This window comes from Colobus angolensis, unplaced genomic scaffold (assembly GCF_000951035.1).
Source record: "Colobus angolensis palliatus isolate OR3802 unplaced genomic scaffold, Cang.pa_1.0 Scaffold213, whole genome shotgun sequence".
NCBI lineage: Eukaryota > Metazoa > Chordata > Mammalia > Primates > Cercopithecidae > Colobus > Colobus angolensis.
The window spans coordinates 732,726-750,029 of NW_012115300.1; the positions used below are offsets into that span (position 1 = coordinate 732,726).

At 39.1% G+C, this 17,304-nt stretch overlaps 1 protein-coding gene across 4 annotated transcripts in view; it reads left to right on the forward strand.

Annotated features, from left to right (window-relative positions):
* FILIP1 (filamin A interacting protein 1) overlaps positions 1–17,304 on the forward strand; it is a 200,223-nt gene that overhangs the window by 118,445 nt on the left and 64,474 nt on the right. For all 4 annotated transcript variants that reach the window (XM_011942940.1, XM_011942938.1, XM_011942937.1 and 1 more), the window contains one exon: positions 10,072–10,245. In XM_011942940.1, the coding sequence (XP_011798330.1) occupies positions 10,072–10,245 (174 nt within the window). The remainder of the gene's footprint in view (positions 1–10,071; positions 10,246–17,304) is intronic.

Genomic DNA, 17,304 nt, shown 5'->3' on the forward strand with positions numbered 1-17,304 from the left:
TCTCTTTTTTCTTGATAGCCATCCTATTGGGTGTAAAGTAGTATCTCATTGTTAATTTTGATCTGTGTTTGTGATATTGAGTATCTTTTCATGTGCCTTTTGGCCACTTGTATATCTTCTTTGGAGAAATGTCTATTTGAGTCCTTTGCCCATTAAAATTTTTTTGCCATAGGAGTTCTTTAATATTCTAGATATGGATATTAATTCTCTTTTTTTTTTTGGAGACAGAGTTTTGCTTTTGTTACCCAGGCTGGAGTGCAATGGCATGATCTCAGCTGATGAGCTCCACCTTCCAAGTTCAAGCAATTCTCCTGTTTCAGCCTCCCAAATAGCTGGGATAACAGGCATGCGCCATCAGGCCCAGCTAATTTTGTATTTTTAGTAGAAATGGGGTTTCTCCATGTTGATCAGGCTGGTCTCGAACTCCCGACCTCACCTCAGGTGATCCACCCACCTTGGCCTCCCCAAGTGCTGGGATTACAGGCATGAGCCGCTGCGCTCGGTCTCTGGATATTAATTCTTATTGCACATACAATATGCAGATATTTTCTCCCATTTTATGGGTTGCTTTCCGTACTGTTGATTGTGTTCTCTGACACAAGGAAGTTTTTAGATTTAACATAGTCCAATTTATATGTTTTTCTTTTGTTGCCTGTGCTTTGATATCATATCCAAGAAATAAGTGCTATATCCAATATCATGGAACTTTTCTCCTGTGCTATTTCTAAGAGTTTTATAGTTTTAGCTCTTACATTTTTATCAATTTTGAGTTACTTTTTGTATATGCTACAAGGAAAGGTTCCAACTTAATTCTTCTGCATGTGGATATCCAGTTTTCCCAACATTTGTTGAAAAGACTCTCCTTTCCCCATTGAATGATCTTGCACTCTTGTAGAAAATCATTTGTCTACATATGCAATAATTTATTTGTGGGCTTTCTATTCCATTCCATTGATCATATGTCTGTCTTTATGACAGTACCACACTGTTTTAATTAGTGTAAATTTGTAGTAAGCTTTGAAATGAGGAAATGTGAGACCTCCAACTTTGTTATTTTTCAAGATTATTTTCAATATTATTTTAATATATTTCAATGTTATTTCAGCTATTCATGGTCCCTTGAGATTCCATATGAATTTATGGATTTTTCTATTTCTGCAAAGTCATAATTGGGATTTTGAGGATTTTACATTTAAAAACTCAAGCTATCATGGTGGTGGCAAAGCAGGTTTTAACATAAGAAATTGCATCTGTTTCTGATATTTTGATAACAGATTAGGTAGATATTCAGTCTGAAGTGCTACTCTTTTATGAACAAGCTCTATACAGGCTTTTAGGCTACTATTAACTGTATAGTTGTGGAGAATAATTTCTCCAAAGAGAACAAAAGTCACAATTTTAGCCCTAGTGGCCCTTTAACCTAACCACGTCTGAATGTTCTTCTTGTACATAGTTGTATCACGAATCTTGTTAACATTGATTTCTAAAATTCAGGGAAAAAATAGGTTTAATTTCTATAGTAACAGCTAATAACATTATACATTACATAACTTTTTTTCTTTCAATCTGTTTATAATATTAGAATTTATCTAACTCAGGTAAATAATATAATTCAATTTGTACGAGATTTAAAGATAGTCCATTTCCTGTTGCAGCATTCTGGTGGAATGTACTATTTTTCCTTATTCAGTTTACATATTTTCTTTTTGGAATCAACTTAAAAAGAAGAAAGTGGGCTGGGCACAGCGGCTCATGCCTGTAATCCCAGAACTTTGGGGCGCTGAGGTGGGAGGATTGCTTGAGGTCAGGAGTTCGAAACCAGCCTGGCCAACATGGTGAAACCCTGTCTCTACTAAAAATACAAAAATTAGCCAGGTGTCTGGCAGGCGCCTGTAATCCCAGCTACTCGGAGGCTGAGGCAGGAGAATTGTTTGAACTCAGGAGGTGGAGGGTGCAGTGAGCTGAGATCATGCCACTGCATTCCAGTCTGGGTAACAAGAACAAAACTCTGTCTAAAAAAAAAAGAAAAAAAGAAGAAGAGAAGACTCCCAAATTACAGACAAATATATCAGTTGAAAGAGTAGGGCCGGGCGCGGTGGCTCAAGCCTGTAATCCCAGCACTTTGGGAGGCCGAGACGGGTGGATCATGACGTCAGGAGTTCGAGACCATCCTGGCGAACACGGTGAAACCCCGTCTCTACTAAAAATACAAAAAAAACTAGCCGGGCGATGTGGCGGGCGCCTGTAGTCCCAGCTACTCAGGAGGCTGAGGCAGGAGAATGGCGTAAACCCGGGAGGCGGAGCTTGCACTGAGCTGAGATCCAGCCACTGCACTCCAGCCTGGGCGACAGAGCGAGACTCCGTCTCAAAAAAAAAAAAAAAAAGAAAGAGTAAAGAGGTTGACAAAATGTAACTATTTATATCTTTTGAACAAAGCTAAGTAGTTAAGGTTGTTCTGAGATTTTCAGTGCCAGTTTATGCCTCTCTGACTTTCACATCACTTAATTTTACTTTTATTTCAGCAAATATTTACAGAGTGCCTGCCATGCAGCAGGCACTCTTTTAGACGCTGTAGACACAGTCTCCCACAGCAGTCACAGTCCTCACAGTAGCTGTTGTGCCTGTGCTGTGCCTGCACCAGCAGAAGCCTCAGAAGGAAATAGACAAGTAAATTAATAAATTACCATATGTAAGTAGATACAGAGTGGTTGAATGGGAAAGCAGAATGGGAAAGCAATCACAGAAAGGATGTGTTACTGATCTTCCAGGACCGTCTTTTCTAGGGCTCCTTGACTCACTGCAACAATGGGGTCATATTTAAGAAGTTAAATAATATCAAGAAGTGATAGTGCTTGGGAACTGTGTCATTCTTCCATAAGCATAGAAATGGATTTGTCCTTTCCTCAAAATGGATCCATTATTATTTAAAGTCAACAGCTTTTGGCAGGAATGCCTTGTTCAAAGTGTGCAGTGTCATTAGGTAAGGGCAGGCTTCTTAAACTTCCCACTGGCTATGCTTCCTCTCAGCCAAGTAAGTGGATCATCATGTTGGGGTGATGGTTACATCGTCTAAGAGTCTGTCCCAAGCTGCCTTGCTGAAGCAAATGCTTTTTTATGTCTTTTGTTTTGTTCTGAACACTCAGGAATATTAAAGTTGTATGAATATTCTGAGTTTTAAGCTACTTATCACCCACCCCAAGTCTTTCAGTAATCTTAGTACTAAAAGAGGATGCACCATGTTTATCTCCAAGCTCCAAGGCTCGTGGGCATACCATCCCCATGTTCGAAGTGTGGAAGAAGCTATGTCATAGGAGCATAAGAACTAAGCATTGTTTCCTACTCCTTATGTTTTTTTCATTCAAAGATAGAAAAGCCGCACAAGTTTAAAATACAGTTAAATTGTCATCAGACATAATAATTAGTAATGGTGCTGTACGTTTAAAAAAAAAGCTAAGTTTTGGAAACATAATCAGTGAAATTCAGTTCCTGAGCATAATAAGCCCATTTGCGGCTGCCTTGCTAGACACAGGAATATTATGGAATATCCAGTCTCTTTCTGGCTTGGTGTTTGTCACAGGGTGACCAACTTGTCCCGGCTTGCCTGGGACTGTCCTGGTTTGCAGAAGTCCGACTTCACAGGACTCAGCTTCCCTTAGTCTCAGACAAACTGGGACATTTGGTCACCCTCATTTGCCCAGAACTGGCACACACTTCCAGCAGTTTTCAGGGATCCTCCTCATATAGGCTGCTGGCTGGAAATGGCCATGATTCTTTGGTACAGAAAGGTCAGGGACTAACAACACAGGGAGAACAGCAAGAAACCTCTGAGGCAACCAAGTCCCTGGGAATCAGACAACCCTGCCAAGAACCTTGAGCTAACACAGCCAAAGTTTTAAGTATTTTTTATGCTGAATTGGTCATCTGTCCTAGAGCAGTGATTTCCAAGTGCAGCTGTGCTTTAGAATCACCTACAGAGATATTTCAAAACACAATTCCTGGCCTGCACCAACAGACTGGCTGACTTAGAATTTCTGTGCTTTTAACATAGCAGATGAATGATGTTTCCAGCACACAAATCTGACCATCATTGTCCTGCTGCTCAAAAACTCCAAAGCCTCTTGCTCTTCTGTGACGAAATCCAAACTCATTGCATGGCTTACAAAGCTTTTCATGAGTTTATTACTCCAGTCTCATATTGCAAAATCCCATGCATTTAAATCTGTTTGGCCTTTGTATACAGTCTTGCTGGGCCTAGAGCACTCTTACCTTACCTCTTCTTTCTCTAGCTCAAGTATTCATTATGAGATTTCAGGTCCTTAATCCAGGAAGCCTCTTCTGTTAGCTCAGATTCAAGTTAAGTGTTCTTCTAGTTGATGTCCTTAGCCCCAATTATTTCCTCCACCGAAGGCTTACTATGTCATATTGTAAACACCTCTCAATTGTTTGTGTCTCTCCAGACTTGAATTCCCAAGGATGCAGTTATTTCTCCAATACTGAATACAATGCATTGCACAAAGTAAATGTGTGCAAATATTTATTGAAGGAGTGATTGCATTCTGCCTCTTCTGAACCTATGCTACTTGCGTGGGTTCCACCTGTCCTGTGTTTTATTCTATCCTCCAATTTGCTCCTGCTTTTCCAGCAAAGCGCAGACTCACTCCATTGACTTTATACAATGAATTGCACACTCACCTGTGGGCCCTAGGCTTCACAGAGCAGCTCTTTGCTGCCCCCACATGTTTTGAATCAGCTTCTTATCCAGTCAACTGAGAAATCCCTTGTTCCACCTGGTGCAGTTTCAGTTGTGGGGTATTTATGGAACATCCTTGTTCTTGGCCTCCCTACACCTCCACTGGCACAAAGAAGAACTATGTCTGATGGAAGAGAATGGTGTGACCACTGTGTCTGTTTCTCTACTCTAATCTCATATTTGTTCTCTATCATCAGGAGTAAATAAGTTGAACGTAGAGTCATCTTCAAAGCATTCTTCTCTGGGTCATTTTACATGTATTTAAATATAGTGGTCTATTTTGCAGCTTCCCCACATGCTAGGATTTTAACAAATTGTTTTAGATAAATTTCTATGTGAAAATATTAATGCTCAAGAGCAGAAGCTTTCTTACATTTTGAACTTTATTCTTTTATAGAAAAATTAGCAAGTTTCTCAGAAATGGAGATGTAAAGTTGTTTTCTCCCCAAAATATAGAATCTTTTTTTAACATAAATTGAATCATTTGTTTCAAATAGTAAAATAAATTTGTGATCACACAGTCATCTTCATTAATACATTGATTAAATAGATACCACAATTTTATTGATTTACTATTTTATTATTATCACTATTATTCTTTTGAGACAGTCTCCCTCTGTCGCCCAGGCTGGAGTGCAGTTGTACAATCTCGGCTCACTGTGCTCATTGCAACCTCTGCTTCCCGGGTTCAAGCGATTCTCCTGCCTCAGCCTCCCAAGTAGCTGGGACTACAGGTGCACACCACAACGCCTGGCTAATTTTTGTATTTTTGGTAGAGATGGGGTTTCACTATGTTGGCCAGGCTGGTCTTGAACTCCCGACTTCTGGTGATCCACCTGCCTCAGCCTCCCAAAGTGCTGGGATTACAGGCGTGAGCCACCACACCTGGCCTCTTTCCATGATTATTACTATACAATTAAAGAGGCTTTAGTAAATTTATAGTGAATAGTGTGATTGTAAATAAATGCACTGTATTATATCACCATAACCTCTTTTTCTTCGGTAATTAGTATCTAGGATAATTAAACTAAGATGAAATATATAGTATATGTAGCATATCACAATTAATACAGTTCAAGCAAAAGTGTATTTCGGGGAAGGAAAGTAATAGGTGTTTGATATCAGTTGGAACACAAGAAACTGTCTTCTAAGAGAATTAGGAAGTTTGGGGTCAAGATCAATACCAATAATATTTGGACATTTTTAAACTAAGTAACTTAAATGATTAAACTGAAATAGCTACCTGCTTACAGTTTTAAAAGTACTTTATTTGCATTATCTTGTTAGAGCCTAACACAGTCCCTATAATGTATAGGGGTTGTGTCCCCACTTTACAGACAAGGAAACAGTCAGGGAGATTAAATAACTTTTGGAGAGACTGCTCGATTTTGAAATTCCTTTTTGAAAAAAAAATTCCTAAGAGTAGATTGTGAAATATCTAGACAGTTTTAACAATATCAGTTTTACATGTTATATTTGGTTAGGGAAAAATATATCTTATAAAATTCCTTTTCTACTCATGCAGCAAAAAGTTATTTAATCATGGAGATCTAACAGAAACCATAGTATATAATTACTATTGTCTCAGCACCTACTGTATGCCAAGTTTTATATTAGGCATCTTATATATTTACATCTGATTTTAATCTAACAACAAGTATATAAGAAAATTATGATCCAACTTCATAAATGATAAATTAGGTCCAAGCAATGCAAGCAATATTAACTGCTTGCACGAATCACACACCTTAGCTGACACTGGAAACTATTTCTGAGTCTCTTCAAAGCTGGACTCATTCTATCATGATATACATTTTATTCCTATATTTTCATTAAATTTCATACTTGCTTGATAGCTTTAAGATTTATTTAATTTTCTTTATGCTCGAGCCATGTAAACTTGGGCAAACCAGCAGTAAGATTGTTGCTCTCAACATTACTTGATACAGTTTACATTGTTGCTCTCAACATTACTTGATACAGCCACTTTCTGATTACCTTTATCCATAACTAAGGACAAACACTTTTTCAGAATGTCATTTGTGGAAAGATCATATGGAAATAGTTCTGCTGTGATTCCTTCACCTGTCTTGTTAGAATGTGACTAAATCATAATAAATTTTAGGTGGGAAAACCTATAATCCTTATACTATGCTGTCTTCAGTACACTTACCCAGCTCAGTGGCTGTTTTACCTCTGGCTTTACTGGTGTGTTTGAAATAATTCTGAAAGAAATCAAGACAATGCCAAAAAGAGGGCATAGAATAATCCTTGAGCAATTTTTGTTTTACGTCCTCCTTTGTTTAAATCCTAGGTACTGTGCATGGGACTGTCTATAGCCAGAATGAAGGTGGCTTTCTCAGCATTGGGTGCATGAAAAAGAACTTCCTATGAAATTATTTGCCTTTGTTTTATTTATGGGGAATAAGGAATGATGAAGTATTTCTTTTTTCTTTATGAAAGCACTACTTTTGTTTCTCTTTGTAAAACTAGTTACATATTTACAGTAGAAAATTTAGAAAATACATACCTGTAAAAACAAAAAGAAGAGGTTAAAAACAGTCCTTAGGCTGGGTGCAGTGGCTCACGCTTGTAATCCCAGCACTTTGGGAGGCCGAGGGGGGGGCAGATCACTTGAGGTCAGGGGTTCGAGACCAGCCTGGCCAACATGGCAAAACCCCATCTCTACTAAAAATACAAAAATTAGCCGGGTAAGGTGGCATGTTCTGTAGTCCCAGCTACTTGGGAGGCTGAGGCAGGAGAATCACTTGAACCTGGGAGAGAGAGGTTGCAGTGAGCCAAGATCGTGGCACTGTACTCCAGTCTGGGTGACAGACTGAGACTCTGTCTCAAAAACAAAAACAAAAGCAAAAAACAGAAAAACAAAATAAACATCAAAAAAACCAGCCCTTAATATTACTACCCTGTCTTCTAAGCCCTTTTCTTTTAGTATTTTAGAAATTTTTAATCAGTATCTCAATTTACAGTATAAACAACAGTACATTCTTTTTTATTTTTTATATTAAATTTTTTATTTATTTATTTTTTCAAAGGACAGTACATTCTATGTCTGCTCTATAAGACTTCACATTTCACATGTTAGAAAAATGAACTTTAGAAAATGGTCTTTACTTCATCTGATTTAAAGATGAGAAACAGACAGTAGTTTGTTATCAAGAACTTCCAGCTTGCCAACCTTCTATCATCGCCATTTTTTCACTTTAAATGTGATTCTAAATTTTCCTTTCCTGTCATTACATAAGTCACTAAATTCACAGTATGGTGTTTCTTCTTTAAAGATGAGTTCGTCTCTTTCGGATTTGGTCAAAGCAAAAAACTGACCTAGGGTGTGAGGATAATTTAAAGGAGAAAGGTGATGACAGCTTTTTAAGATCGGAAAAAGGAAATGCACTTGCACCAAAGTAAGCAAGGTGACTTTGGATGATGCCAAGGATTTGTATTCAATTTAGTTGCTATGTCTTGTAGTCTATTAGTGTGGCACAGTACTCTCAACCCTGGAATCACCTGGGAGCCTTAAAAAGTGTTGATGTATATAGGTCCTTCTCCAAAAGATTAGAATGTAATTGGTCTGGAATGGCCTGGGCCTTGGGATTTTTTAAGAGTTCCTCAAATGACTTCAGTACAGTCAGCATTGTGAATCATTACTTTAGAACATGCTTTATATATTCACCTATGTCAGATGAACACAGGAGCACTTTCTGCCTGAAGACCAGTAGCAATCTATATAACTTGAGGCTCCTTCAGTATAGATTGGGAGTTATGCCTTGCACAATGGTGCCTGGCAGAGAGGATGAACAGGGCTAACAGACAGCCTGCTCTTCACTCACTAGGTGAGCTGTGCTGTGACTCAGGGCTGTGTCTCCTGGATAAAGTGGGCACCTTTTTCTAATGAGCACAGTGTACAGGCTAACTTGACCCTGCATCTGTGCTTATCTTCTTTCAACCTGCATGGAGACACATTGCCTTTCCATTAAACTATTTCCTGACTTCAACATTCACTAACATTCTAAACCACCAGGTTCTTCAAAATTCATATTTTCCATTTTTGTCTTGAAGTGAATATGTGTATATGTGGCAGAGACATTTCAAATCTGCAAATTCCAGTTCATTGACATCTCAGTAATGAATTATTCTGTAGCCATATGGAATTAGATTAATTTGGAGACTGAAAAAGCAACAAAAGTGAGAAACCTCAAGAAAGACAAACTTTATAACGGTCGTATCGTGAACACTCATAGTTGACTAGTTAGCTCTCTTCCTTAGAATATTATAATAATGAACCAGGTTTATAATTTCAGTCCCACAGTTAGCATCAGTATAGGAGAAAACTCTATTCCATTGTCATAGGCTGAAACTTTGTTCCCAACCAGCTTTTTCTTTAGTACAAGTTGGATGAAGTCAGGGCACTTCTTACCCATCACCATTACTGGAAAAACAGCTCCAAGTGTGTCCCTATACGGAAATACATTCAGCAAATGTCAGCTCCATCATAAGTAGAAAGATCATCCCTACTAACCAGTGCAAAACATAAGCAGGTGTATTTGCATTATGTGATGGGAACCACAGACTGTATGATATAAAGCCTACGATCGTGGTTTTCTTGAAAGCTTCAGTAATACGTTGTGCTAAGAAACAAACAAACAATACTGACCTACCAAGCTGACTCATCTAACTGACAGTCTGGATGTTAAAGGGGTGAAATTTCACCTTTATTGTGAATACATTAGATACATTAGATTTGAAAAGGACATCCAAGCATCATATGAGTTCTCAACCATGTGTTTCTGTGCAAAATGAATCACCTAATGAGGAACAGGAAATCACCAATAAAGGCTGTTTATTAATTGACACATGAAGTTATAACTAGAATGGAGGCAGCAGGGTTTTATTTTAAACCAGATTTGAATACTACATTGAGAACATCAACAGATTTTAGACTGTCATTGACCTCGTGTGCACTGAAACAGGTTAAGTATCCCAGGACCAGCCCTGCTTGCCTCCCTCCCCTACCCCATCCCGAATTATTGCTACTTAGATAAAGCAATTTTTATGTAGTTAATATTAGCACAAATCCTTTTTTCTGCTTGCCTGCTTCCTAGCAACCTGAAGCAGAGTATCTGGTTGCCAATCTGCTTTTAGTTAAAAAAAAAAAAAAAAAAAGAAAGAACAGAATACCCAGTGAATTTGCCAATAGCCCTGACAAGATGGGGATGTATTCAATAAGCTCTCTGTTGATATTTTGAGCCCAGGATGTGATTTACATCGTCAATCGTCTGATCTTGCTGCACTTTCTATTACAGGCCAGAGAAGATGTGATCCACATGCTGAAGACGGAGAAAACCAAACCTGAGGTTCTGGAGGCTCATTACGGGTCTGCGGAGCCAGAGAAAGTGCTGCGGGTCCTGCACCGAGATGCCATTCTTGCCCAGGAGAAATCCATAGGAGAAGATGTCTATGAAAAACCGATTTCAGAGGTAAAAATATGACACCAACAAGTCCCCTGGAAGGGAACCTCAGGGAGATATCTTCACATTCTTCCATTTACATGCTTTAACATTTTCTTTCAAAGGCAAAATTTTGATGATACACTAATGTAAAATTAAAGTGTAATTAAATAAGTCAAGGGTTATAGTGGATAAGCTTCAATGTTAAGAATTGTAGAAGCTTTTCCTTAAACATACCAAAGCCTGAAATACATTTTTCCATGTGGTTCTGATAGTTACATGCTCTTGCAGTATATTATTATTTTACTTTTCTAAGAAATGATATGTGTAAAAATTTGAAGTGCTTACCAGTTTTAACATTGAGCTGTCATGATTCTTACAAAATTGGTAACCTAAAATTAAATTGATCTTATCACTGATATGGTTATAAAGACACTTTTTTTGAATTTTATAAACTCTTTCATAATTAAAATGGTCTAATGTGAGTGGCCAAAATATAGTGATTGAGGCAAAATCCTAATGAAATGCTTAGGGCAATTCTTTAAGATGAAAGGAATTCTAATAGGGCTATGACTGTTGTTATTGATTACTCATAATACCACATTTTAAAAATACTCTCACACTGTAGTAGAAGTTCGAGCCAGATTAGGATACAAGTTTGACTGTTGTTATTGATTACTCATAATACCACATTTTAAAAATACTCTCACACTGTAGTAGAAGTTCGAGCCAGATTAGGATACAAGTTTTTCACATTGACCTTTCAGACTTTATATTAAAAAATTTGCAGATGTGAAATTAGTGTCATGAACCAAAAAGAGAACAGAAATTAAAAGTCTGAAATAACTTACTATACATTTAACATGTAATTTATGTCAAGCCTTTGGAGCAGCTCAGTTTGATAACTCTCAGAGATAAGATCTGCTTTAGACAGCATTCACAACAGATTGATGGTCCCATAATTTTCAAATTTCTGCAGCGAGGATAAACTGGAGCTCCATTCTCATCTTTTCCTGAAGAGTTAAGAGATGATTATACGATAGGATGCAGTCAATAGGCTGGATCTACTTTCATGTCTGAGACCTACCACTGCTAGATGTGTATGGCTATAGGCAGATTATGTAAGCTCTTTAAGCCTCAGTTTCCTCAACTATGGGGTGTGAGGAACCACAGTGTCCGCCTCACAGAACTGCTGTGAGGATTTAATAAAGCAATGCCTATAAAACTCTTAACATAGTCTCTGGCACATTCTAGGTACTCAATAAGTATTAGTCATTAGTATTTGCTGGGATTCAAGAATAACTGCTTATACCCTTAATTGGTTTGAAACTTGGGGAGATTTGAGGAGTAAAAGACACAGAGGTCAAAAACATGTATTTAATATGATAATAGTAATAATAATAATAACTTGGATTAGAGAACTCAGCTTGGATAAATGGTCTCATTTGGGCTTCTAAGTTCTTTTCTTCCAAGGCTAGAGCTTGGGATGACATTCCCCACCCTCACGACCAAGGGAGAGGTGGGTCTGCAGAGAATACACACTTACCCAGGATTACTGCCTCCAATCCACTGAGTTCTGCGGGCTGAACACACAGAGAGGAGTTTCTGACCTACCTTTAGAAAGTAGGCCTGACCTAAATATTCCTAACTCAGGGACAGAGGATCAGAACAGAAAACACTCACCCTGTGACTTGTCCTTCTGGAACTGGCTAAGCTGGGCATATTTCATGGTTCCTTTCTCCTCTTAACAGTCTGAAGAGTCATTTCCCCTTTGGGGAGAAGTGAGTGAGAAGGCAGAGAGAGACGGCAGAAAATACTTTTCCTAATACTGCCAAAATGAAGTCCATTTTGTGAGAGAAATAAAATGATAGAAGGAGAAAAGATTTCCTTCCACCACTTACAAATTTTGGGTCTGTTAACCCTTTGAAATTAACAGTCAAGTTATTGTTACCTAGGAGCAGAATCCTGCTTCCAAATTCACGAGGCAGGAACTGTGATACATCACTGTTCCATTAGCCTCCTGGGATCATGAGCATGTAGTCTCTAGCTCTTGTTTCCTAGAAGCCATATTGTATCTTAAGCCAAAAATCACTGCTCTTTCTTATTTCCATACCATATTAGGCCCAGCAGGGGTATCCAGTAGAACTCACGAGAAGTTAAGCAATGAACCCAATACAGTGGACCTTTCTCCCTTGCCAAATATCTGGGGAAAAATTAAACAGCAAATATTAAATCTCTCTGCCCTTCTTTGTAAATTAAAGTCTGGGATATCAGAGTTCATAATTCTTAAGCAAAATTCGAAAAACATTTTCATTTCTTTCCTTCCTAATTTTGTATTCTGCTTAGCTTTAGCCAATGGGATCTCAATTGATTGTCTGGGTAGAGTTTGTTTTTGTTTTCCCCTTTAGTGAAAAAAAACCAGGACGCACCGGCATTTTCAAAGTTGTATTAATATATCCTGAAGTCCCTAGAGTCTACTTTTTTCTGAAGAATCTAAAGAATTATTAGGACACATGCAATTATCAGAGTACAACTTCACACTCATAAATTTAAAAAATACAAGAGAGTCTCTAGCACTAACATACATTTTTCTCAAGCAAAATGATATTCCTTGACCCTAGGACTCAGTATAAAGAAGGTCCATGTTACTCCTACCAGAGACTAAAGCAGAGATTTAGGGCATGTCTGAGGAAAGGAAGGTAGATAAAGAAAATCTTCAGCCATAGCAGGGTTCTGGTAAGTCTGCTCTTACCAGAGCCTGTTGTCATCAGCAGCTTAATAATTATGGGAAATGGCAAGCTCGAGGTTGGGTGGAGCCTGTCTGCAGGTATTGTCTTTGCCTCAGTGAGTGGCATTCAAAACATTCCTGTTTTTTTGTAAAGTCTAGGGATTTGCAGTGGTGACCTCTTCAGTGCCTAGGTCTCATTTTAGGTACTCAATTTTCCCATCTGAGTATTTAAGACTTCTTTGGTCTTTTTGTTTTTTTGGGCCCTGTTGCCAAGCCTAGGAAGCCCATCGCTTTAGAGGGTTACCCTTCTGAAGCCTGTGTAATTTGAGGCCCAGAAGGGATCAGACCTTACTCTTCCTCAGAACTTAGCCTCCCCTCATGTTTGAACTTTCAATCCTTGAGTAACTTGTCTGACTCAAGGCAACAAAAATATTTCTTCTGCCACAACTTTTCTGTGTAGGAAGGCTCAGCTGAGTTGTTGCTTCAGCATTTTAGTCATTTTCTTCAAGTGCTCCCAGACATCTGTTTTTCTAATATTGCCTTCCATATTCTACATTATGTGGGCTCCCTCAATGAGAGATCTGAAATCAAAGAATTCTGAGTCTGCCAAGAGTATTCTTTGTTAAACCTAAATCTTACCTATTTTCATGTTCTTAATTTGGATAATCTTCATTAAAGGGCCTTTTTCCATTACACCACACCTACATTTAGACTTATCTGATGTTGTCCTGCCTAAATTCCCTTTTCTTTGTCTCATATTTCCTTCAAACACCACATCCCAACATTTCTTGAGTATGTTCACTCAGGGCCCCAGTAATATTGGCGATTCCAGTGGGCGTGGTGCCTCATGCCTGTAATCCCAGCACTTTGGGAGGCTGAGGCAGGCAGATCATTTGAGGTCAGGAGTTCGAGACCAGCCTGACCAACACAATGAAACCCCATCTCTACTAAAAATACAAAACTTAGCCGGGCGTGGTGGCAGGTACCTGTAATCCCAGGTACTCAGGAGGCTGAGGCACAAGAATCGCTTGAACCTGGGAGGCCTTGGTGGTTGCAGTGAGCCGAGATTGCGCCACTGCACTCCAGCCTGGGCAACAGAGCGAGACTCTTTCTCAAAAAAAATAAAAAGTAACTAAATACTAAATAAATAAATAAACATTGGCAATTCCATCTACAACAGCTGAGACACTGAAACTCACCAAATAATGCTTCAGATATCTTACCCTGATCTTCCCAGTTTTCGATTCTTAAATCTGTTTGTATTTTATATAACCACTTTGAATAGATGTTGCAGTCTTTAAGGGAAGGGCCCCCAGTTGAGCTCACAAAAGACTATCAGTCCATTCACAGTGTTCTCCTCAATCCCTTCCTGGATCCTAATGCCTTCTTTGTGAGGAAAGTCACACTGCTCTGTCCTCTGGGCTCTCCTGTCTCTATCTTCTCTGGGCACGCATTCTGATTCAACAATGTCTGAAATACCTTTCATTTTAATATCCCTATTTTTAGAAGTACTTAGATCCATTTCCCCTTTGTGTAAATCTAGTTTGGTCTTTAAGACCTCATATTTTCTTTTAAGTAGATTTCCCTTTTCCTCAATTCCTTAATACTTCTCCAGTTAGCCCTTTGCAGGTAACAGAGCTAAAAACACTTCCTGAATCATGCCTTTTTATCTAAAACATACTGAAATTTCTCCTCAAGTTATTGTACTTCTCCACTAACTTTATTCATTAGAATAAGACTTCCAGGTACACTCTTTCCTTAGTAAAGTTTTGGCATTTGGTGTTGTGATTATCTCATTCAATTTTCCTTCCACCTCGTCCAAGTAGAATCTATATTTCCAAAGTAATAGGTGCCCATTCTACTTTCACTAGTCATTTAATAAAACCCATTCCTCTATACTGAACCACAGCTTGGATCCTGAAAACCAAAAGCCATGTACATATAGTATCTATGATTAATGAATCTACAGAATCTTCAGAGTCTCTGGACAAGCCTCATAGAGCCAAGAAAATAGACTACCTCTGTTCTCTCTTAGGAGATTGATGTAGTTCCAAACAAAATAACAAGAAACAGCATCTGGTACAGCTGATCTTTTGCTACCTATGTTATTCTTACATCCAAAACTTAAAATTGACACCTAAAACCTCACATATTAATGCTTCATAGCAGAAGAATTTTTAGCCTCTGCATTCTAAAGTCTGGATCTGCAGCTCCGCCTAAAAAACACACTACATACACCAATGCCTCAGTAACTTATGCATTAAGAGATGAAAAGACTGCTTTCCTGATAATGTAATTACTGTTGTGGTCAAGCTGTGCTAGTGTTTGGTGAAGTGAACATTACCCACAAAGACTTCAGCCACCTACTCCAGTGGCTTAGTCCAGAACTGTAGCTATCGCAAACAACCAGTCTCAAAAGCCTACAAGGATAGATGTAAAAAGGCTAAGGTCTACCCTCTGCCTAGGGGGCCCCAGAACACTTGATATTTCCATGTGCTGTTTTTTTCTCCAGATGTCCATGTAATGACTATCTCTTTACATTTCCCAGTCAAACTTCCGATTAGTAATGCTCCCACCTTCCTCTCCAGAATTACTTACATGGATTGAGAGATCCTGCAAAAGAGTTTGACTCTTCAGATCACAGTGTATCATTGTATGACAGGCAGAGTAAAAACTAAGAAACGAAAGGGCTGGGCTGCACATATCCAGTTCCCTATTCCAAATACAACTTTCAAGTAAGTCACCCCTCCTTCCTTTGGGAGGAGTTGGGTAGGGCCTGAAGAAAGAGGGAAAATACTGATCTTCAAATACTTTCCAAAGGATGGGGAGTCCTATTTTATGATAAAGCAGCAAGGCTCAAAAAGGGGGGAAAGTTGCCTTTTCTACATTTCTGATGATGATGATGTTTCAGCAATGCTTGACACGTTCTCTAAAATATGTTGAAAATCACATTTGTAGAAATTTGGAAAGTTCTTGGGGAGAAGATTTTGTAATAGGGAATGGAGCTATTATAATGGGAAAACCTCACATATAGACTGTTTCTTTAAGACTACAAAAATTGACCGGGTGCGGTGGCTCATGCCTGTAATCCCAGTACTTTGGGAGGCAGAGGTGGGTGGATCACCTGAGGTCAGGAGTTCAAGACCAGCCTGGCCAACATAGTGAAACCCTGTCTCTACTAAAAACACAAAAACTAGCTGGGTGTGGTGGCCGGCACCTGTAATTCCAGCTACTCAGAAGGCTGAGGCAGGAGAATTGCTTAAACCCAGGAGGCAGAGGTTGCAGTGAGCCAAGATTGCACCACTGTACTCCAGCCTGTGCAACAAGAGCGAAACTTCATCTCAAAAAAAAAGAAAAAAAAAGACTACAAAAAATTATTGGAAGATATAAAAATACAATTAGCAATTCCTGATGATCTCAGATAATATCAGCCACCCATTAACATGGGCTTCTCCACCAGTCTCTATCTGGTCACCGACTCCTAAACAAGGGAAGTGGAGATCTGGGAAAAAGATAATGCGAGCAGTCTCTCTTTTATTTTGGGCCCCAGAAATGACTCACTCACAATGAACATATCATGCAATTATAGAGAGAACTTAATCCTCCTTATACCTGAAGGGCAAACAGAAAACTAAAGCGGAATAGCTGTAATGCTGAGACCCTGTGGAGTTACCCCGTGGGGTTTCCGGAAGTTGGTTGTGAGATTGAGAACTGATTTTAAATATGTCTGTTTCAACTAGAACAGTTGGTTCTCAATTGGGGTGGTGGTGGATTTTTCCCTCCAGGGAACATTTGGCAGTGTCAGGATAGTTTGGTTGTCACACAGGAGGTGGTGCTTACTGGCATCTAGTGGACAGAGGCCAGGGATGCTGCTAAACATCCTCCAGCTCACAGCACCCTGAAATAAAGATTTATCTGGCCTCAGCAGTGCCAAAGTTGTGGAACACTGAACTAGAATTCAAAGGGAAGAAAAGGATAGTGAGTAGGATAGGGAAATATCAAGATTGTCAGATTTGGTCCAATTTAACAAACACATACTGAACATCAAGTTTGTACCACGGCCTGTACTCAGCACCAGAGTCTAAAAAGGTGGTCAAGGCATGATTTCTTTAAAATCATATAACCTGGCCAGGCCAGGTGTGGTGGCTCGTGCCTATAATCCCAGCACTTTGGGAGGCCAAGGTGGACAGATCACCTGAGGTCAGGAGTTAGAGACCAGCCTGGCCAACATGATGAAAACTCATCTCTACTAAAAATACAAAAATTAGCTGGGCATGGTGACGTGCCCTGTAATTCCAGCTACTCAGGAGGCTGAGGCAGGAGAATCGCTTGAACCCAGGAGGTGGAGGTTGCAATGAGCT